Raw genomic sequence first — 24,128 nt, 5'->3', positions numbered from 1 at the left:
AGCCATTTACAGAAACTGACAGTGTGATTGAACTCAACTACCTCAGTTGACTCTGAAGGCTTCTGACCCATATAAATTAGAGACAGAAGCCTAGTCCTGCAGGTGTCAATGGGGAAACCCCTGTGGACTGAAGTAAGCCAGAAATCACTTGCTATTTCTTCCACATCATGCTATTAACTGGTAATTTTTTTAAAATAATAATGCAATAATCAGAACTGAAGGTCTCTCTGCCTCAGTATACGTTTCACATACAAAGGGTGCAAAAGTCATTCAAACCTGGTCATGATTTATTTTGAAAAAGTCCTCTAAAATCGAATGAGGTCATAAGGTAAGAAGTCTAGGAGCACATTTAAAAGATTGTTATAAACCTGTGGTATTTAGCAACCTGGCTGTTTTCCTCACCTGGTCCCTCACCTGCCTGCTCCAGAGCAACAGCATGGTACTTTCTATCTTCAAACTGACACGACCCATCAGATTGACAGGGGAGAGAAAGGGCTGTTATTTGTTCCCCAGCTGGTGACAGTAATTTTGTTCATGAACTAGGTACTTCACTGCCAAACAATCTGGAAAAGCATGATAATGCCTGACTCACTGCGCCTTATAGAAAAAGGCAAGCAGGGAAACATGCATTTGCATTTTCTGAAATTCTATCTTGTTCTGATTTTACAAGAAATTAAAGCATTTCAAATGGTGGAAATTAGAGAATAGAAAATAACCGTTGTTGTTTTGCACAGCATACCATTCACAGCTAGCGTGAAAGACCTTCCGTTTCAAGCCTTTGCCCTTTACCTTGATGTGGCCAATGCTTTCTAGTGGAGGTTTTGGAAGGAGAAGAAATATCACAGCATTTCTTTCTTTGTTGAGAATGAAGAAGTGATGAGGAAGGAGGAGTGGAAAGAAGTGAGGAAGGGGGAGGAGAAAAGATAAAAGATAACAGGTGTGAGACATGAGACACGAACCGCAGAGATTGAAGGGTATTAACAGATGAGCACAGAAAACGGAATTTCGAATTTCATTATGCAATTGCTGCTCATGCTACAGGTTAAAGAGAGTGATGAGTTAGTTATGTGCAATGAAGCAACAGCTCTGAAATCCAGCATCATACTTACCAACTAAGCATTACAAGAAAAAAAAGGGAGAGAGAAAGAAAAGAATTCTATAACATTATCCAGATCCAGCAACCTTATTAATAGCAACTGAGATACATCCTAAACACTGTCTGAAATGCTTGCTTAACATCTGTGAAAACAGCTAAATACTCACACACATACACACAGTTGAGAAGGAAAAACAAATGGCAACTTGATATATGGCTTCTGCTCCCCAGCTGTTTCACCAAATATTTTAAAATTATAGCCAGTCTTAACATGAGACTCCTGGAATCATGTAAAGAAGAAAAAGCAGCTAGTTTTAAGCTAGTTAGTCTGCATTGAAGGGTTAAACCCTAGTGTGAAATTTTATCATGTGTTGTTGGATAAAGAAAACCTCAGTCTGCCCTATTATTTCAATTAAAGTATTATTCCAGTCGTACCTTAAAATTTTGTTTCTGATTCCTGCAGACAAAAGCACAAATTCACATTTAACCACATTTTTTTAAAGAAACTTAGAGCCATTGAAGAACAGAAGTCATGTAAAGTGATTTTCACATCTGAACATACCACACCAGAAGAGTGAAGAATAACAGTACTTAAAATATATTTAAAGTCTGACAGAAATTAACAGATTAATTAGTAACTAAATTTCTTTGGATTTTAGATAAGCATATATATACATACATACGCTCATACACACATGTGGATATTAAACATGGTATATAAAAATTTTGCAGGTTTTGCTTCCCCTTCAGAGTTTTAAAATTTTCACTCTAAAATGCTATTATCTTTATCTCTCTCCACAATTGTCCTGGTTCTGGTCAGGACAGGGTTAATTTTTGCAGTAGCCAGGAGGAGGTATGGCTGGGACCTGGAGGTTATTCTGTACCACCTTGTGTCATTTTCTGGGGAAGGGCTCACTTCTGGGTCAGTGCAGTGTGGTGCAGGAAGTGGTTGGGTATTACTGGGAGGGGTGTTTGCTTCCTACATCAAATTGTTCACTTCTTTCTTGTACCCTCTGTCATTAGCACTGTTGTTGTTACTGTATGTTTTCTCATCTCATTGCTGTTTCCAGTAAAGATAGTTCTTATCTCTCGAGCTTTACCTTTTATGCCTCCAATTCTCCTCTCCAGCCTGCTGAGGGGAAGGGGAGTGGGAGTGATGGAGCAGCACATGGTTTGGAGTGGTTTCAGTGGGAACACTGAATCGGAGAATACCATTCCTAAAACACAACAGCCTTCTTTGGTGCCCAGTGTGAGGCACAAAGGGTTGAGATAACAACAGATCTGCCCACAGTGAGTTGAAAACAAATTTTATCTAATCTGATTTGATTTGTTGTATTAGATCTAGATCTACTGGTCACAGTGTTGCTTGGTCTGCTCATGTGGGTGCGGTACCTAACCCTGTGCATGTTTCTGTATATGCACTATGTGCTCATAGAGCAGGGAGAGGAATCAGGATTGCTTTGTTGCTGCGCTATGGGGTATCAGTTCATGACATGGTAAGATAAAGGGCAATGAGGGTAATTTGGGATGTGTATTCAGCATTGCTCTCCTATCCTTACTCAGGCACTAGCTCTGGGAGTCCATTAACAATCAAACCCAGTCTGTGGGAAGAACAGGGGGGATGACTTTCCCCAGCTTTTCACCTCCTTTTTCTCCTTCAGACCTGTTAAAACAGCTTTTGAGAATTTAGAATTCCTGCTGGATGTTAAGGAAAGCATGTTCTTGTTGCTAAGTCTGCCATATCTCCTCAGTGCAGTCTACACCGTGTTTAGAGTAGGTCAGGAGTCAGAGATTTCTAGGGAGGTCATTCAGAGATCTGCCCTGAGGGTGGATAGTCATGAGTGGATGGAACTTGGAGAAAATGTCCCCAGTTTTGGGGAAAATTCTTTGCTCCAATGGTTTGGCAGTTCACCTGCATGACCCTGATAAAGTGACAGAATATTTGCATCTACATGATGTACTTTTACAGCCAACTTCTCTACCCGGGCAGTGATGTCTTGCCATAGTTCAGTCGCTCAGATGGTTTCCTTTTGCACTGCCAATCGCTCTTTTTCCATCGTTCTAGCCACCCCACAGAGCATTTGCCACCATCCATGAGTCAGTGTAGAGGCAGAATGCTGGCCATTCCTCTTGTTCAGTGACATGTGAAGCCAGCTGGATGGCTTTCAGCTCTGCACCCTGACTTGATCCACCTTGTCCCTCAATATCTTCTGTGACTCGCCATGTAGGACTCCATACATCACCCTTCCATTTTCGATGTATCCCTACAAAATGCTAGGAACCATCAATGAAGAGAGTGTATCCTTTTTCATTTTCTGGTAGCTGATAATATGGGGGGGTTGGAGTTGGGCTACTGAAGAATGCTGCAACAATGGACAGGTGGATCAGGTTGCCAAGATTAAAGTGTCTCAGGTGGATCTGGACTGGCAACATAAGGGTGAATTATTTCTGACTTGGTGGGCCCATAACACCTCAGGTCATGGGCTTGTGATTGAGTGGTGGACACTATATCCTAGGTTATCCGTAACTGTGAAACATGCACTGCAATCAGCCAGGCTAAATGGGTAAAGCCTCTTTGGTGTGGGGGACGATGGTTGAAATATAAATGTGATGAGGCCTGGCAGATTGATTACATCGTACTCCCACAAATCTGCCTAGGCAAGCGCCATGTGCTGACAATGGTGGAGGCAACCACTGGATGGCTGGAGACGCACCCTGTGCCTCATATCACTGGCCAGAACACCATCCTTGAAGAACAGCTAATGTGGTGACATAGCACCCCCAAAAGAATTGAGTTCGACAATGGGACTCATTTCAAAAATATCCTCATCGACACCTGGGCCAGCATGATACTGAATGGGTACATCACATTCTGTATCCTGCGCCAGTCTCTGGGAAAATGAAACAGTACAATGGACTATTAAAAACCACATTGAAAGCAACGGGTGGTGTGACCTTCAAACACTGGGATCTGCCTTCAGCACAGGCCCCCTGGTTAGTTAACACTAGAGGATCTACCTTGCTGGCCCTGCCCAATCAAAACCTCCCTGTACCTCCCTGTGGAGCACATGAGAAATGTGTTAGGGAAGACAGTTTGGATTAGTCCTGCCTCAAGCAAAGGCAAACCCATCCATGGGATTGTTTTTGCTCAAGGACCTGGGTGCACTTGATGGGTGATGCAGTGGAACAGGGAAACACAATGTGTACCTCCAGGGAGTTTGATTTTTGGGTTAGAACAGTCTGTAATATTGAATTGTACAAAAGTGGTTGCTGAATGACACTGCCACCGTATGCCAGAACTACCATGGACAATGAGTATGAACTGCACCAATTGTGAGCTCCTGGTGCAGCTTGCTTATTGACAAGTGACAAATACCACCTGACAGCACACCAGCCCTCCTGCCCTGGAAGATATCTAGGACAGATTGAACCCACAGTCATTGACTAATGGAAGTCAACAGACACCTTGGAGGGATGGTCATTGACTATGGAAATGATACTCATGCTTACGCATATAGCTGGAAGGTGTAGGATCTGTGTATCAGCAAAGGATGATGGAGATGGTATAGAGTAAGGGGTGAAAAATGTCCTGGTTCTGGCCAGGACAGGGTTGATTTTTGCAGTAGCCAGAAGGGGGCATAGCCAGGACACACAGGTTATTCTAGATACCTTTTTCCAGGTATGGGGGAAGGGCTCGCTTCCAGATCAGTGTAGCATGGCAGAGGGAACAGTCGGGTATTGTTAGAGATGGGGTATGTCTGTGCCCATGTGAATTGTTTGCCTCTTTCTTGTACCTTCTGCTGCTGTTCATTTTCTTATCTCATTGCTGTTTCCAGTAAATTGTTGTTATCTCATCCCATGCCTTTTATGACTCCAGTTCTCCTCTCCAGCCCACCGAGGAGAGGGAGAGGGGGAGTGATCAAGTGGCACATGGTTTGGAGTGGTTTCAGTGGGAACACTGAATTGGAAAATACCATTCTTAAACCACAACAACAAAATACTTAGTTATCTAAAATATAAACATAGGGTTATATATGAAGGCTTTATGGACAAATGATGTGAAGCCAGAAAGTTCTATTAAAAAAATAAAATAGATATCTGTGGATTCTTAAGAGGCTGAAAAACATTAGGAAGTGATCCGTATTTTTCTCCTCTTAGGTTTGACAAGTGACAAATACCATAGTCTGATGAGCTATGATATTTTGGGGCCATAATGCAAAGCTACTTCAATTGCTTCTAAACTAGGAGGTGGGTCAACAAAGTTGAAATGCAACATTTTTCACACTCCATTTGAAAAATTTTAGAATCTTTTAATGATAGTATGTCGGTTATTTGACTCAGAAATTAACTATTTAAAATGGAATCCTAACTATACAAAGATTAAATTAGAAGTGAGATGAGATGGAGGAATCTGGAGGTATCATAACATATGCACTGCCATGACTAATCTCGCTCATCAGTGCTGACTTTCCAAGGTGAAAAATTCACCAAGGAGAAGCCTGACAGGTTGCTGCATGGTAAAACTACTCTAAGCACTTCCAGCTTTATCACACATTGTTGTCTCGATCAGTGCAGTCCTGAGTGCTGTCTCTGAAAATGACCACAGAGTAAAATACAGTTTGTGCATGTTGGTAAATTTTGATGGTCTTCTAAGATACTTCACCACGTCCCATCTGACCTTCAGGAAGAAGGCAATTATTTTTGTACAGCTTATGCCCTTCACCACTCTTACAAATTTCAGTCCAAATCTGGCCAGGTTGTCTGTCATGCTCAGCAGCTTTGCTAGAGTCAAGTCAATCAAGTCTCTCACTAATTTTGTGAAATGAGGAAAGGAAGTGAGAGCAGATTTAGAAAGACTGCAAAAGCAGCTGCAAAGCAAGGCAAAAAGGTCAGGAAGAGATGGTCTAAAGGCCTGAGAGACCAGAACTGGGTAGAAGAGAAAGAACTAAGAGGCATGAGAAAGAACCCAGCAAAAAAGACTAAGTTTATGGCAAAACAGCAGCCAAGTCCAAGGCCAGTGAATAATGCTCTTCAGAACCTAGACTGAACCATGTGTGTTAGGTAAGCCTATTTCCCTCTGTCAGCCTACAGTGAAACCCACTGGCAAAATTCCCAGTCTTTCCACTACAGAAATTCAGGCAGAGCTAAGAGAGCTTACCATTCCTACCAACTACTGTCCTACCTCAGTCTGCAGGAGGTGGTGGTGCTAGAGGTTGCAGTTTGCTTATGTATCCTGTTAATCAGTGTTACAGAATTTGTTTTGCCCTATACTTTATAACAAAAATGGAAGTAATTACACAAGGCAAATGTCACAAGAAAATAAAGTCAAAAATTCAAAAACTAGGAAAAGTCAGGATTAAAATTTAGTTTTGTCCCCTTGTGTGTATGCATGGGATGCTCTTTAATTGAACAATCCTACTCTTTTTTTTTTCAGTAGATCCATTTCATTAAACGTAGGAAGTTGATCTGTTTGGGTTTCTAGCAGTCCACACCGAATTTACTGTCTCAAAATGCTGAGTGGACCTTCACCCAAGTAGTTGACTTTAGGACAATAGTTCAGAAATGCTTCAGCTGTTCCAATACAAATTCTGTGGAAAATGTCAGTAAGTTTTGAGCTTTTGCTCTGATTTGGAATAAAAAAAAGGCCTTCTTAAGTTTGGACTGGAGAAGAGATAATGAGAAATTCTTCCAACCCTGCCAGGCACAGAACCCTCACTTCTGTATTTCAGCTCCACTTCCAATCACAAACCACCACCACCAAGCGTTACTCAGATCCTTCTACAGTGACAAAAGCACCATCATTCTCATCTGCGAAGGGGTAGTACAGGGACAAAAGGATTATTAGTTTCACCATTTTGCACCAAGGAAGCAGCGGAAGAAAATGCAAGCTGTTGAACTTGATCTTTAATTGTGCAATGCTAAAGCATCATTACCTCTACATTCTCCTGCTTCCCTGCCTGTATGGTGGCAACCCCACTTACTTTGGGAGTGGGGCAGCAGAACTGTTCTGAATGCAGGCTTGAAAATACAGGGATGATTGTTGGGGCCAAAAAGCCTGATGCTTTTGTCACAAGGAAAATACTATGATTAATGTAGAAGGGCCTCTTCTTTAGAAAATTTACTGTAAAAAGGTACTAGTCTTAGTAGGAAGAAAGGGAACAAAAGAAGACAGAAAAAACAAACCCAAGACATTTTAAAGATCAGAATCTTAGCATCATGAGGTCAATATGTTCTTCAATATAATTGAGCTTATCATTGACAGTTCCCTCAACCTATTCTGGTGTCACAGAGATCTGGTTCACTCAATATCTGCATAGGACGAGTTACTCTATTTAGCAGAGTATTTGCAGTTACTCAATTTAACAGGAACAGCACAAGGTAAAAAACACAGAGGCAACTGAATTGCATTCTGTGATTAAGTACAGGTAAATCTCAATTTCTTTAAATGTACACATTCACTACATTGGTCAGGTTCCCAAACATGGGAAGGTAGATTTGTCAGAAGCAAACTAAGCTTCTAGATAAAACAGCAGCTGCCACAATCACATTGTACTGAACGGTAGTCACAGAAAAAAGGAACAGCCTTTGCTGATGTCTGAGCCTTTGATAAAATAAGTCCATCTGAGAAAATACAGTTTGTTACTGAATGGCATGTTCTCTATTTGCTCTAATTCTCATAGCTCAAATGAAAAAAAAAGGCCAATGGGTCACAACAACAACAACAAAATGATAACACCTGGTGATGGGCTGTAGCAGCCTCATAGTTTCTAAGACCTACCTCAGATGAAAAAAGGTATAGAATATTTTATAAAATTAAACATATTCAGCAGTTGTAATCTTGGAGATCATGATCCAATAAAAGAATTAAGTCTGTAATATCTAAAATGTAGATTTTTTTTTTTCTTAGTCTCTTCTGGTCAATTATTTTTTATTAAAAGAAGCCCCATAAATAAATGAAATATTTTGTATTTAAAAAAAATGTAAAGTATTCTTAGAAGTTGGTTAGAAATTTTCAGATGACATGGACACATCTGGTAGGAAGCTTGCACAGTTTTGTCTGAGTCATCTTGAGGGTGATGAATGCATGTGAGTTCCCAGGCAGGACTACAGGACCACTCCTATGTGTAATCCTGGCATGGTTCAGTGCTCTGTACCTCCTTCAAGAAATTCACCTGTTGCAGGGGCCCTGGAAATTTAGGGGTATCTATTTTTTAACAGCACTGCTGGTGGACTCTTCTTGTGATCATTGGTCCATCAGAAATGTGGGTCATCTGCAGCAACGTAGCTCACAGATCTGCCTCTGCTAGAACTGGAAACCAGTGGTTTCCAGGCTAACCCCAAGCCCTGGGGTAACCTTTCTGGCAGGTGACTGCAGTGTTATTTTATACCTGCCTCAAGCTTTAGAATTTGTGCCCTCTAGAATCAGCTTGGAGGCAGATGGCTCCGTGCTACTCCAGGCACTCTGTCTGGAGCTCAGTATCAGAGTTCCAGGAGCCCCAGATGGAACAGGTGCCAGAGCACCTCCAGCTTCCCCGGGCTGAAATGAAAGCTGAGAGTCAGGCAGATGCGGGGCCAGGTTGAATCTGATGCTGGGTCACACTATGCTGGCATGTCTGTCCTAGGAAGCTGCTGGCTGCTCCTGACACTGATGTCTCGGTCAGTTCCACTGCACAATGCAAGGTCCAGAAGAATGTGGCTCCCAGGACAGGACATCGTGTTTCATGGTATGCAGACACACATGCAAGTGTGCAGATGTGAAACATATCACAAGCTCCTATTAATGAGATTCCTACAGAAAATTTATTAACTTTGATAGAAAGGTTAAGTTAAAATCAAGTTTCTAAAAAATCATAACCTCATTTCAGATCATGCTAGAAAATACCAAATTTAAAAGAATACAAGAATTGCCACTGTAGAGCAGTGTACTCTGGTGCACCAAACTAGCACAGAAAAGCAGCTTTGCTTCACCCTGAAAAAATGAGTTAGAGGAAGAGGGCAGAACGACTTGGCTTGGAATGAGACTTCTGAAAATGAATAGACAGAACTTCTACAAGTGCACTAGAATATAGAATATATACTATACAAAAAAGCCATACAAAAATGTCTGGTGCTGAATATTCACTAGGTCCATTAGGCAGGAAATGTGGCAAGGACTGGTATCCCTGGTTATTGTTTTTAATGTTTATTTGTTTTTAATGTTTATTTGTTTTTAATGTTTCTAGTTACAGATTTTTCATATTCAAATGTTTTCATACTTTAAATTATGTAACTAATTTTTATACTGCTTTAGTTAAATTACTTACTTTTAATTTTGTTTTCCTTTGGTCTCAGCTATTTCCACTAGCATAATTATACCACTTACTATACTTTGAAACTGCACCTCATTTCTAGTTATTGTTTATACTTTAAAGTAAAGGAGCCTCAACATTTTAATATCTCTCAGTCTTCTTTCTGTAGTCCTATAATAATTCTTGTATAATTTAGAATTGATTTCTGTATATAATTTTGGAATTGAAAAACAAATTTTCAGATAACAACTTGCCAAATTATTCTTACAAAATTTATTTAATTTAGATTTACAGTTTTTCCATGGAAGCACTTTGATTATCATTAAATAAGGTTTTTCTGAACAGGGAATTTCAAGTGTTACACATTTTTCTTCTCCATCTCTCCTAGGTTATCACTGCAGAATGTCTTACAACATGAATGAAAGACAGTACAGGGTACAAAACACACCACTGCCATCCAGTACTACTTGTTCATGCTGAGAAACAAAGGCCAACACAATAAAGTGTTACTCATTCAACAACTGTCTCTATCATTAGTTACCTTAATCCCAGAACCAGTGTTAGTGCTTCATGCAGACCTGAGGTTAGTAAAAGACTAAAACTTTTAGATGATGTAGTGGTCATTTTTCAATCAGTGTGAAATTCTTTTTAGTGTGAACAAGGGCAACAAGGAAAGTTTGCATACAATTTGGTTACAAGCTTAGTGCTCTAGTAAAAGTAAGAGGAACAAAGGGTTTTTTTGGACACTTTGTCTTACCTTCAGATAAACAGAACTGATATTTAATGATCTAAAAAGAGGGGAAATAAAATAATGAAATAATCATAAGGAGTTCAAGAAATGTCAGAACAGGAAGGCCTTGAGTTACTCATTTTCTTTTACCGATTTTCTTATTAGTAACAAAAAATGCAGTATCCTCTTATAAAACAGGTATTTTACTGGAAAGTAAAAATTACCCTAAAACCAACTTTGTGACTAATAACCTGGGAACAAAATTAAGATTGCGAGGCTCATATTTTCAGTTTAAAACCTTACATTCTAAACATGTAGCGAGCCTTGAAACTTTCTTATGAGGACGGTGTACCTAAAATGTTTCTACCTGAACTAGCCTAAATGCAAGAGTACCAACGTTTCCATGCAGATTTTATACAGGGGATTGTGATAAAATTTGCTGCAAAAATACAGGATCCGGTTGCTATATTAAAGCATCTTGCCAAATCTTAATGCCAAGCATTGGCTCATGATGCCAGAAAATAGAATAAAGATTTAAAGTCAACTTTGCCCACATTCTCAAGCATGTATGTTCTTTCCAACTAATGGTAACTCTTCATGATGTGCAAAGGTCTGAATTTTTAGTCTTTATAAGTAAGGATACTGCATTTCAAGCAAGATTGTATAAGAACTGTTTGTTATTTCTTACCCGTCTCTGAGGGCAAATGGTGATAAGGTGCTGGACAGAAAACCTGAGCAGCAAAATCTTCAAATGTCGTAGGCTCTAGATGATGTTGAACAATTGTTTGCAGGTATCGTGCTCTCTCCTCATAACTGATTTAGCCAAGAATTAAGGATGAATTTATACCATGTACTGTAACTGCTAAATATCAGTATCTAGTAATTCAGAATTCTTGTTTTTGTTAAATATATATCATGCATTTCAGCAACTGTACACAGTTATTTTTAATTCTTTACATGACTGTGATATTGTCTGATGCATTGACATAATATTAAGTGTAAGATAAACATGATTAATGTAAACCTTTTGATTCAACTGTACTTTTTTTCATGTCTGATGCAAAATTTCCTGAAATTGTTTACAAACAACAGCAACTTAAATACTCTCTTAAGTAACTAATTTGCCTGTACTCTGGTCACAACTAAATATAAAAACATTTCAATTTTTAGGAGGTGTAGCATGAAACATACCTTAGCATTAACAAAATAAATGACTTTGCACTTTTCCATAATAAACAGCTTTCATAATCCCTAAACACGCACACACACTTTTAAGATAAATATAGTGAAATTTCAGTATTGGGAAAAACACCTTGTCAATTATGTCATTAAAACAAGCAAGAATATCTGTAAAGAATCCACAGGACCCTTAAATACTGGTTAACAGGGTGTTGGCAGGGTACTGACAGTAAAATACTGTACTTCTTTTTTCCTGTGTTCTCCCCCTCTAATATGACTGACAAGAGACTGGTATCTTGAAGTGTTGTTTTTGAAGAACCCTCTCCAGGCTTCTTGTTCCAGCAGGCCCAATTGTGCTGTTAGCACAGAGAGAGTGAGAAAAAGAGAGAATATTTCTGCTGTTCATGAAAGCAACTATGGAAATGGCTGTCAAAATGTAGAGCAGCAGGCAGCAACATACAATTATCAAGAAAAACCACCATGCTGACTTCATGTTGTATAGTTGCTCAACTGAGAAATCAGTTAACCTTTTCTCACACAACTTTCAGAGTCCTCCAGCTGGACTCAGTATGTTGAATGAGGGAAACCATCTCCAGTTATCTTACAGAAACACAGAATGATCAGAAATTTCCCCTGACATTTACACTTGTGCCCACTTTTTTTCCCATATTTTATTTGCAGATAGTGAGATAATTTTCTCCTTACATAGTTCTGTTTTCTGGAAAAATACCCCAAACAAATCAGCATGCTGTGGAGGAATGCACTCAAAATAGGTTTCTTTAAAGTTCTGGGGTTTGATTTCAGGTCTGCTGCTCTTTTTGGGGGAATCAGGGAGAGTGAGGAAACTACCTTTCTGACTCAATTTCACCACCTGTGAAATGGAGATAATACTCATCTTGCACATATTTTTTAGCAATCCAAACATAAAAACTGTATTACATGTGATAAACACTTTTAATTACTAGTGATAACGTTTAAAATAAATAATGACACCATTTTCAGTTATGATAAGCAATTAAATTCCCAACACCAAATTAAAGCTGGAAACAATAATCTTCATATTATCTTACAAAACTACACTTCTACAATTACAGAACTTTTCCTACTAAATTTTTTGCAGTTTTTTCTGTACAATATTTACTGTAGATTTTACAGTCTATCTAAATATGAAAAAAAACAGAGACTATATTATCTGGAAAAAAGTTCCAGTGAATAAAATTATTTCTGTCATATTTCCTTAGACCATAACTTGGTTACATAGTGAAACCGGGAAACAGTTTTCCCTCCAAAATCCATGCTCTGAATTATTTCTGAATCCAGAGACAGCTAAACCACAGCAGAAGCCTCAGTTTGGAGAAGCTTTAATAGAAGCACCGGGACAAGAGAAAATATAAAAATCTCCCATTGTATCGATTCTTAGGTTGGGGGATAAACACAGTATTGAGCCTGAACAGAGGACAGTAATGTAGCACAGTTTTTAAGAGGCTATGTATAAGTGGTAGAGGATGAAACTGATGGTTGAAGTCCAAATAATACTACGTATCTCACAACTTGTTGAAAAGCACTTTTTTTTTCATTGGGGGAGATTCACAGCTGCTGAATTTTCTGCAGTTAATAGAGTCCTTTGATTCACAGCAGTGCCCCTTGCACAAAAAATACTGGCCTTTGTGTATTACCAGAAACTAATTTTCTATTTGGCTGAAAAGGGAAAAATGGGGTTATTGCTTCTCCCTCCTACAGAGCTTTTCATTATGCCTGATGCACTCAACTTCTAAGCTCTTCTGAGAAAAAAAAATAACTGAAGAGGCAAGAGGTAGAAAAATGAGCTTGTTAGCACATTAGAAGTGAAGTATCTTGGTGGGCCCTAGAAATTCCCAGTGGTGTGTTAACTTATCACTCTATGCATGCTGGCACTGATAGTCTCCCAATTGATCACTCTCTTTTCGCACCAAAGGTGCTGCCAGGAAGCAAAGGCTGAAGGCCCACAGGAGAACAGGCTGCTATCAAAACAAGCTGTTTTTAAAAGTCTGCTTGAATGGGTAAAATGTTTCATGAAAAAGTAGGGTAGAGACACCTACTTGCTTTTAAAATGCTCTACTTTCAGAGGTCTCTAAAGGAAACCTTTTAGTTTATCCTATTATATCCAAAGCTTATACACAAATAAGGCAAAATGAAGGAAAGTTACTGCTTTGAACATGACAAGGACATTCTCATTCTCCAGCCTTGGTATATATCTCCTAACCAAATACAGAAGTCTTGAGATAGATGCTGACTGAGGACAATAATGATGTTTTTGTTACCCAGTGAAGAGGATATGCTTGTATCAGTTCTAGAAGTCTAATTCAAATGCACACTTAGTACACCCAGAGTAAAGTAATTCAGCTAGCTGGGTTGCTGCTCATCCTAACAATCCACAAAACCATCTGCAGCTTGTTAAAAACAAAACCCACCTTAAAAACAAAACAAAAATCTGAGGCAAATGCTAAGTCCAAAGCTTGCTCTATTCTGCACTAAGAAATTACACACTCTCCTCGGAAGAACTGTTTCTGTATTAGAGACTGCATAGATGAGATACTTTTATGTTCTATACATTTATATTTTGAGAACATCCTAGTAATTTTGAAACTCCAATTCTGTATGCTTTTCTAGCTGAGATAATCTAGGGCTACACTGTATTTGAATGCAACTGTCTGCAAGAGTGACCATAAACCCACTGTAGCTAATTTCTACATTACTTCTAATAGGCTAGACATTTATTTCTTTAAAACACTGCTCTCTAGGAAAGACTTATTAGCACTTACCGATTGAGTGGCACACACAAACCCAATGGCTAGTAATAACAGCACAATGCAAGCTGTATCCTTACTTCGAGTGCATGTTGCCACTGGCATCAGCAATTAAGATGGAATGGGAAGGATGCATAGACAAACCAATGGAGAAAGACTGGCACAGAGAGTGACAAAACACTTAAACAACAGTGAGTATTTTGCTTCTGAAGAAGGTGCTAACTGGAACAAAACAGAATGGATAAAAATGTAAGATACACGTTAATTATACAGGCACTTGCCCAAATGTGTCAGCTAAAAACTTGCAGATTCATAACTGCAAAAAGCATAACAAAAAAAATCTAATTACTTCATTATACTTTCTCAGAAGAAACTATTCTGAAAAATAGAATCAGTACCAGAAGGAATTAGGAATCATATCTTTACAGGTCACTCAGGTTGTAGTCACTCCAGCTAATATTTAATTTGCATTATGATCCCTTTTACTTATTCTCTAAATCTGTAATAATTTATATTAATAATTATCTGAAAAGATCTATTATCTGAAAATACTGTACTTTCCATTATTAGACCTGTTGACTTCCACTTGGGAACAAGCACTGAAAGCCTGGCTGTCAGATCACCTACTTCTGCCTAATCTTTCTGAAAAACTTCATCTCATGTCTTCACCTAATAGCTCTCCATCTCTGTTGATTGTATCACTTCCAAGATTCCTATGGCAAAATACATCTGCATCTAGCCATCTACCTGAACAAATTACCTAGGCTCTCACCTCACATCTAAGTTACTGCCATATCCTTTTCTCTGGCCTAAATAAATGCATTTTTAATCCTTTTATAACCTACTCAGAGAACTGCAGAATCCACTTTCTGGATATACTACTTAGATGGTGCATTCTCTCATATATTGCCACCAGTCTGCCACTCCCTAGCACAAATGCAGGCTACTGATTTGAACTTGATAGCCCACACCTATTCCATCAATTTTACCAAAACCACTTGCCTCCAGTCACTTAATGCAGTCACTCTCACCAATCTTGACATTTTTGGAAAGGCACTTTTGCACTTTCTTCTATGTGTCTTCTTACGTGTGGCATCAGGTCTCTGCAAGTGTCCACAAACAATCCCCTCCACAAACTCTCCCTTTGCTATGATTATTGATTTTTTACAATTTACTGTGTCATTTTGACTACAAATTTTCTTTCCATTCTTCTTTACACTTCTCAGTTTTAGAGCTGACTAAAATGCATTACAATAAATCTATCTAGTATTTTTTAGTTAAGGAGTGGATGCATGATTACTGCTACAGTCATTGATGGAATACCAATCCTAAAATGACATTAACCTGAGGCTGGAAAAAATGAAGAAAAAAAAATAGTTTAAACATAGAATAAAATTTCCAAGACTTTATTCAAGGATATAGCACTTCACAACAATGTAATCTATTACCACAACTACTAAGTGTTAGATTCCCAAATGGGCTGGAGAAGAAATTCTACTGCCTGCTCCAAAAACCATTTGACAACAAATGCTTCCTGAGCATGGACTGGAATCTGGGGACTCTTCTCTCCCAGAAAAGTATCATAATGATTAGACTACATAGATGAGCACTTTTCCTGTGATTCAGAAGAAATCTTACTTTATGAAACAACCCTTTCAGCAGTGTCAAAGTAAGACACTTTCATGAAAGCTTTATTCATAAATCTTCCCTCCTCATACTTGCGTATTTGTATATGTGTGCAGTATACATGCGCAGTATACCATAATATTACTGTATATTGGTATGTAGATGCTTTGGTTCCAGAGCTAGGAAAAAATGACAAGGTTTTAATGATTGTCCTGATCTTACAAAAAAAGCTAGAACACATAATTCTAAATAGCAAGATGGATTTTTTCAGGTTAAATTACAAACTACTCTCAGAAATACATGTGCAGCTGCATCCCTGGCAGTTCCAACTGTTAGCAAAATCATCTAAGAAGTCAATATATATTGATATGATTGTGGAGAGTATGACTTTGTCAGCCAGGCATTTGGAAAATAATTTAAGACAAGCAGAAACTGAACTGCTGCTCCATCCTTATCTGGAAAATGAAAATCCTGCACCTAGAGATACTTTCTTGTAGGATCAATGGACACCTGCAACAGGTTTTTAATTGCACATATACACAATTTATATAAAAGAGTTTAACAATATTTTAAGAAAAGCTACGTAAAAAGGAACTCTCTTATTTACTACATTTTCCCCTTCAGCAAATTTAGAAGCACACATCATTTTTTATAGAAAAAAACCACCAAATCTGTAGTATTGTCAACATACAAAAGTGCTCCTGGGATAATAGGGACCAAAGTAAAAAAAGAAACAGTAAAGCACAGTGAATAGCATATGTCGGTAAGAGATTTTAAATTTTTTGCTCTCTGGCCCAAAAAGGTGTGCAAACCTCAGAATTTATTTTATTTGGCACATTTTTCCTAGTAAATTTCAATTCCTGACATCAAAGTGTGAAAGGAGAATTGCCTCCCCTATAAAAATAACAAATACAGGTTAGGATCAAGATTTTAAGCTGAAAGGAAAACTTAGCCCCAGCAGAATTTGACTTCTACAGGAACACTGGACAAAACCCACACATCACAGAAATGGAATTTTTTTCTGGGAAATCTCACTCTAAAAGAAGAGACTGTGCAGTGGTTGTCAAACCAGCTGAACTCATACTGAGTCACAGCAATTTGTAGTCTTTGTTGGCTCTCAGAGTTAAGGATGTAAGTTGGGCTGCTATTGATCCAGTGCTGGAAGCCCTGCAAGTAGCTGCGTTTTGTATGTAGGTGGGTGATGAGTATCAACTGGCCACACCGAGAGGAACAGTTAAAGTTCTCTTATATTCTGAAAAGTTACTCTGTAGAAGTGGTATCATGGTGTTTCCCATTTATTGCATTTCAGTAATTTCCACATCTAGTTTGCACAGTATACAAATAAAGAGGGTTTTTTTCTTCCAGCTGTATCTTCTGTTTACTCAAGTCACCTTGATATCTCAAAGTCAGTCTGGGTTCTTTTTTTTCTTAACTACTACCAATATTGAAAATGGCAAGTAAGTATTTAGCTAGGTACATCTGTTTAGGCAGCTATGCTCTAAATGAAAGAAGCTTCTGCACATACAACTCGACTTAGCCACAGCATGAATGATTCATAAGACAGAATTCAGTTAATTCTCTTAATCTCTCATGCAAGTTATTTAGGTTAAAGAGAAAAAAAAATTACTATGCTTGACACTACTAAACAGGTGAAAGAATTAAAAATTTTACAGTCTTTTAAGGTGATTTTTTCCAACTGAACCATATTTTCAAGACAGCTCTTTTGCAATAAAATGTAACAATATATTTTCTTACTCATAAAAATATGAGATAAACCTCAGAGAAATGAAAGGTGTATTTCAAAAGTAAACTTGTTGCATTTGGTGAAAACATTTTAAAACTTCACAAGGGGCTCTACTAATTATCCAAAATCAGTAATTTAGTAAGTAATGTATATGTTACAATCTACTAATTAGTGCAGATATCTCTCTAATAAAATGAGAATGTATATGGAAAACAAGTAACAGACCAAGACTGTAGAATTTAAGCAAGCCTAAAATGTATTATCTAGTATATTAAATGACATTCTTTTTCAACTCCAGTTGTAACTGCGAAGGGCTTTTTGAAGCAATTTCTGAGGTATATTTCTTCATGAAGAGAATAAGGGAATATATAATAGATAAATCTATACAAACTAATCCCATCATTCCAGATATTGCAATTTGTTTCCAAAACATAGTTGCATCATTCTTTGAATAAATATAATGAAAATTACTTCTAATTTTTTACACTACTAAACAGTTAAATAAATCTGTGATAAATTAAGTATTATCAGGCACTTTTGCCATTTGGAGGAGTTTTTTGTTTAAGATTATTTATCTCGTAGTTAAAGGAGATAATTTACATTATATCTACTCCATGGTTATATGGTTAAAAGTCCTGCAAGGTAAGTGTAGGCTAGATAAAGTTGCAGCCATTGAGTGTTTCCAAGTCAATGGTACTGTTTTCTGCCTAGTTTACTAACACACTACATATTGAAAGGCCTTGACTTTATTTGAATTTATGTAAGAATCTTCATTTTTACAGTGTGGGCAGTTTCAAAATTGCTAAATTACTGCAAGAAATTCTAATTGATGCTTGCATTTTCATTAAAAAACATTTAACATTCTGCAACACTGTCCTTCTAGGAAAATCCTTGCATTGTTTACTTTTATGTTGTTCCACCAGATCTTACAGCTTGCTAAATTAATCAGTGGTTTATAACATCTTCTAGGAAGAAAAAGCTGTGATTCATCAGTGCAGACAAAGCTGGGCTTTAATCCATTTCTATAACCATATTGCCAAGTCTATATTGTTTACATTGCGTCTCAATTAAGAGACAGGCAGGACACCTGGTACTTCTTTATCTAAGTCCCACGGGCTGCCAGATGACTCAAAATCCATAACAGGTGCTAAGGCAGTGTGAGTGGAGCACCATTAACACAAGCTGGAATTGGATAAAATTTGGATTGTGCTTAACCACTTAAAACACTCAATTATGAAATGAAAAATGTAACCACTCTGCACCAAGCTCCTTTACAGAAGGCTTATAAAGATATGTAGAATTAAAGTGCAAGTGAGCTGAACTTAAAATAAATTTTAATTTCAGTATATTCTTTAGAATATGAACTATATAAAAACCAATTATTAAAAAAGTTGGGGTTCTTTTTAAGATAATCATATAAAAAGAAATACTGAATTAATTATAATTCTCTTCATCTGATTAGGCAGCAAAAATGACAAAAATTATGCTCAGACTTCTAGCAATTTCAAAGTTAAGGGGAAAAAAAATCAAAATAAATACTACTTATCAAATTCTTCAACTCTGTAGAACCCAGAAGTTATTTTATTTTAAGGACTTTGGCAAACGAAAGCATCTTATGGAAGGATTTAAAAACCAAGAAGTTCAAGTGAAAACCTGTATGACAGAAGATACGCCTTTGCACCGAAACATCCCACTGCAGATTTCTTTTCAGCAGTTTTTCATCTAAAGTGACTGAACTACATATTAAGCTTAGACTCTGACAGAACACACTGCATGAGAGAAAAAATGAGTATCAGAAATTTTACAGTGGACAATTACTTAAGAACTATCTGTATCTAAATGTGCAGTAATCCAATTAAGTTTCTATTTAATATTGTAATTATCAAGAACACAATATAGTGATTTTATTACCAGAGTAAGCAGCTACAAAGTACAGTAAACTGTCATTTAAGACAGTGTCAGAGTATCTATGATAAGCAGCACATTGGCTTAAACTAATGCACTATATGCCTCTAGGGAATGACAGGCTCAGAGACTGGGTTTTAACATCAGAATCTATCCATTAATCTCGACTTAAATATAATCTACTCTGCAGTAAGAGGAAGAATGGGCATTCAATGAATTATCTGTTTGAAATATAGCAGGAGCATACTAATACAAACATATAGCAGAAAGTACCAGTTTCGGTACCATTTACAGTGTATTGTTGGTTCTACAAACCATGAACTGCATTTTAACATGGAGTTAAAAAGGAAGATCAAATGGCTAGCAGGATTGGAAGGACAACACTATAACTCTGGCTGGGTGGCTAGATGAATGATGACAGTATTTAAAAATACTCCACTTGTCCATGTTTTAGTAACAGGCTAAGGACATGAAAACAAAGCAGTGAAGAAAACCATGCTGAAGCCCATATGTAGGCAGAATTCCCATCCCGACTTAGAGGGAGGATTTGTCTTACTAATGTATCCAAGATGGGAATCAATGAATCTATAAGGTATGTTGTGCTAATTGTTTTGAAGCCCATTACAGCTGCCACTGCTTCAGGCTCTCTCTGGAGTGATGGAGCGCTGATCCTGTGGTCAGACAGAAGCGCTCACCTGGCAGCTGTGGGTTTGCAGGAGGCAGTAGGGGAGGCACAGGGCCACCAGCCATGGGACTGAAGTTTATTAAAGCTGTTGTACCAAACAGACCAACGAGAGATGTTAAGGTGTGGGCTGAAGTGATAACTGCAACAAACATGGAATACTACAGGCCAGAGGGGAACTGCAATCACACAAACTAACTCCTGATGTTGGGAGAGGGATTTATCCTCATTTTGACATCTGGCATTACGTCAGTTTTAACTCAAGTAATTAAGGTTGATAGGTGTAAAGAACACGGAAGCAAAACTAGTTCTCTTCTCTCTGGTATTAGCATGAATGCTTAAGCTTACTGTTTTCATGCATTCAAATATTTAAATTTCTACTTTAAATACCTTCTCTGCAAATATAGACATATTAATTGATGAGAAAAACAGCAAGTGTCTTTTCATGAAGAAATCACTACAAACTACAAAATTACACAAAAATTATATTAGTATTAAATACTGTCCAGTAAAAAAACTGCACATACAGGTACATGTTCATTTGCCATTCCACACTACTAGTAACAAAAGAAACTTCTCTAATGAGAAATTCTGTCATTAATTCCAATATGTCCTTTAATGAACTTTACAACTACCTTTTTAAAATTTTATAGTTAATGAGAAGGTTTTCTCTTTACCTTGGGTTGCTGCAGTACCAATAGCAGATAATCTACTTACAAGTCTCTATGGAGGGCAGCAAAGTCAAGTTTAAAAATCATTTTTAAAACTCAAAGTCAGGCTTCTATTTAAATAGAGAAAACAAATACGAATTTTCAGATATTTCTCTCTTTTTCTATTTTGAACAGCAATTAGCAAAGCAGCCCCTTCGCCCTCCTCCCAAATGCTGTCAAGCTGTTGAGAGCAGTCTGCAGCACTACAATGGTACTATTGTGAACACAGCCTGGGCTTCCTTCCCACAGAGAGTTAAGTGGGCAGTTCCTGCTGCCCATGATTGGTGTCCAGTGAAACAATACTTAAGAGCCAGGTTTTATCAGTTCCACACCAAAGAAGTGAAGCCAGGGAACCCAAGCCTTCATATCATGCTGAACCATATGCCAACCCTGCTGGCCCCTAAGGTTTATCACTAAGAATCAGGATCCATCGTGTCCCCTGTGAAATTTCACTTCACATACCTTCTGTGAAATGCATGGCTTTGCGGAAAACTGACCTTTTTCCACAATTGGCATGAACAGATGGATGGTAACTATGGTTTAGCAAGCCGAAATTAAGTGATTTTCTAATAGCATGCATTCTTCTGTGTTTGGGAGGAGAAGCATTCAGAAGGAGAGAGATGTATTTGTGACCCATGTATCTATTCAGATGCAGTTAATCGGCAATTAAACTATTTTTTCAATGTCTAGAAAGTATATTGAGATTAATTTGATTGGCCAGACTATGATTAGGACTCATGTCCTTCAGACTGCCATATGGTAATTCCAATTACTGTAACACTAACTTTTAATCCTTGCTTTATGTTAGCTTATTCCATTTTCCTACTACGTCTGTGGCACATACGGAATAAACTATAACCTTTGGTGTTATAATTTTGACCCTGGTGAATATTTTTACATGAAGTACATTCAATCTCCAGCTAGATATTTCCACATACCACCAGGTATTATATACAAGCCCTTTTTTCAGTAACTGAAATAACAGACCTGTAGGAGGACAAAGCCAACCAATGTGCTAGTTTCTACTAATCTATTTTTTTTTGGTACCTATCATCTTCTAATCTCTCTGTTGGCACTGGAAAGCATGCCCCAACTGTTTTGATTACCATATGCAGAATGATGCAGAAACAGTTTGCCAATATCTTATTCAACTCATCTGAAAACATTACTCTATCTCACGTCCATTACGGTTTTGCCAGTTTTGATTGTTATAAATAATCTCCCACATTTCCTACCAATTTAAATATCAGAATCAACCAAATGCAATGCCATATACTTATTTTTATATATACATGGGTTTTTGTGTTTTAACATACAAATATTGCAAGTTGTTTGCACATCCCTTATCTATTATGAGAATTTATAACAAGAAAGGATTAAATCAATACACAATGCCGGTTTTTTGCAATGTAAAAACAGGGCTTAAATAGTTTAAAAACATTTCTTTCTTTACATCTTAGAAATATCAGGAAAAATTGTTTAATCTTCCAGGCTTTTATTCACAGACTTCTGAGAGGCATCAAATAAATCTGTATGAATTTTAACACCTTAAGGGGGCAAGAGCCATAACATTTTAACAAAGGGCTTTTGTTACCCCAAATATTTAATTAATTAATAAGGTTAAGTAGGTATTAACAAAAAACCTGTCACTTTGTGTTACACACAAGGCAATCAACTCCGTGTAACAATGGATTAGTTTATCTTTTTCATTCCAGTTTAAGAACTTGTAGCCTTCTCTCTGCAAATTTTTGTTTAAGAAAGGGATTTATAGACTTCTAAAACACATTTTATAATGAGCAATTTCACTACTAACTTTCAGCTTACAGTATACAAAAATTTTCTCCCTTAAAAATATGTTGTAACAAAGAAAAATTCCCTTCTGTCAAGTGATCTGTACTGACATATCCAGACTCAGAAGTTCTAGGAGGCTGATAAAGCACATCACTGCTTTTCAGGATAGCTCACTGTCCTCCTTCTATGCTAAAGGAGAATGCCACCAGCATATTTTGTAGAGAAATCAGTAGAACCAATATTTCTCCTTCAGTTGGATAAATTATATTTATGAAAGAATGTAGAAGTAAAAGAATCTAGAATGTATTTTTCCAAACAGTACAAAAATATTTGAGTCTCCCCCACAACTGTCCACAACATTAACAGAGCACTCAGGTCTTTATAAGTGCAATTAATAGTATAAAACTACATTACTACAGTCAATCAGTTTTGCATACTTGGTATTTTGTGTTTTTACCACTTTGAGGAAAGTCTCATGCATTTCATTAGGGAAGAGTAGCTAATAAATAAAGTGGTACTACTAATTAAAATATGTTGTAGATATCTTGTGATAACAACAGCATTATTAAACCCATGCGCTTAAACTGCACCTCTTTAACATGTGCTTCAGGCCAGGCAGTTTCACCTCAGTGCCCGTCAAGGTCATGGAGCAGATCTTTCTGGAAGCTATACTAAGACACATGGGAAATAAGGTGGTGATTTGAGACAGCCAACATGGCTGTCCTAAGGACTAATCATGTACAAATTTAGTGGCCTTCTACTACAGTGTTACAGCACTGGTGCATGAGGCAAGAGCAACTGATGTCATCTACCTGGATTTGTGCAAAGCATCTGACACTGTCTGACATGATATCCTTGTCTCTAAATTTGAGAGACATGGATCTGATGGATGGACCACTTGGTGGATCAGGAATTGTCTGGATGATCACACTCAAAGAGTTGTGACCAACAATACAATGTCACGCTTCCACTCACTCCTCAAATTAAAAATGCATGAAAACCAAGTGAAATTTTGTGAAATTATGTTCACTACATGAAAATGTAGCAAACGCAGCAGCTTGGTACACACATCTGCAAGTATTTCTCCAGCAGTTATTTGAAGTGTCTATATGACAAACACTAAGGCAAGAGTTTAAAAGCCTATCACAAATGCTGGCTCAATCAGTTGTCTCTAGTGGCTAAAATCAAAGGCATTTAAAGTGATGCTTTGGAATTATTCATTGCAAAACAATCCTATTCTTTCAACAGGTAACTAATAAATGATGGCTGAGAACAGGCTTGCACTACCTCTGAGGTCCAATTGTTACTCAGAACACTGCCTACTTTTGCTCCCTGGTGTTGCATTTTAACTCTAATTGCATGATCAAGCCAATAAATTGGACTCAGGGGACAAAAAACCCTACAAAAGTACCTACCCTGACAAAACCAGAGGTTTCAAGAAAATGCACTTCAAACAGAACTGAGGCAAGACGAGACAAGCAAAAGGAGAGGTATCAAGGCTTGAAAGACAGTCATTAATACTGACAGATTACTGTAATTCTGGCTGTCAAGGTGATCGATTTAAGCAGCATATGCCAATCAATACTCTTCT

General features: G+C 37.6%; 1 protein-coding gene across 16 annotated transcripts in view; it reads right to left on the bottom strand.

Annotated features, from left to right (window-relative positions):
• The window catches only part of RALGAPA1 (Ral GTPase activating protein catalytic subunit alpha 1), a 131,011-nt gene that overhangs the window by 2,202 nt on the left and 104,681 nt on the right, over window positions 1-24,128 (bottom strand). For 7 of the 16 annotated variants that reach the window (XM_048307427.1, XM_048307432.1, XM_048307431.1 and 4 more), the window contains 2 exons: window positions 10,803-10,927; window positions 740-854 (listed from right to left, as the gene is read on the bottom strand). In XM_048307427.1, coding sequence (XP_048163384.1) covers window positions 740-854; window positions 10,803-10,927 — 240 coding nt within the window. Of the gene's footprint in view, window positions 1-739; window positions 855-6,263; window positions 6,267-10,141; window positions 10,173-10,346; window positions 10,350-10,802; window positions 10,928-24,128 lie in introns of all 16 variants that reach the window. The other 9 variants (XM_048307428.1, XM_048307438.1, XM_048307441.1 and 6 more) reach the window with 5 other exon arrangements.

Source organism: Corvus hawaiiensis, chromosome 6 (genome assembly GCF_020740725.1).
Source record: "Corvus hawaiiensis isolate bCorHaw1 chromosome 6, bCorHaw1.pri.cur, whole genome shotgun sequence".
Taxonomy (NCBI): Eukaryota; Metazoa; Chordata; class Aves; order Passeriformes; family Corvidae; genus Corvus; species Corvus hawaiiensis.
The sequence above is the reverse complement of the archived record's forward strand: the minus strand, read 5'-3'. Positions and strand labels throughout refer to the sequence as shown.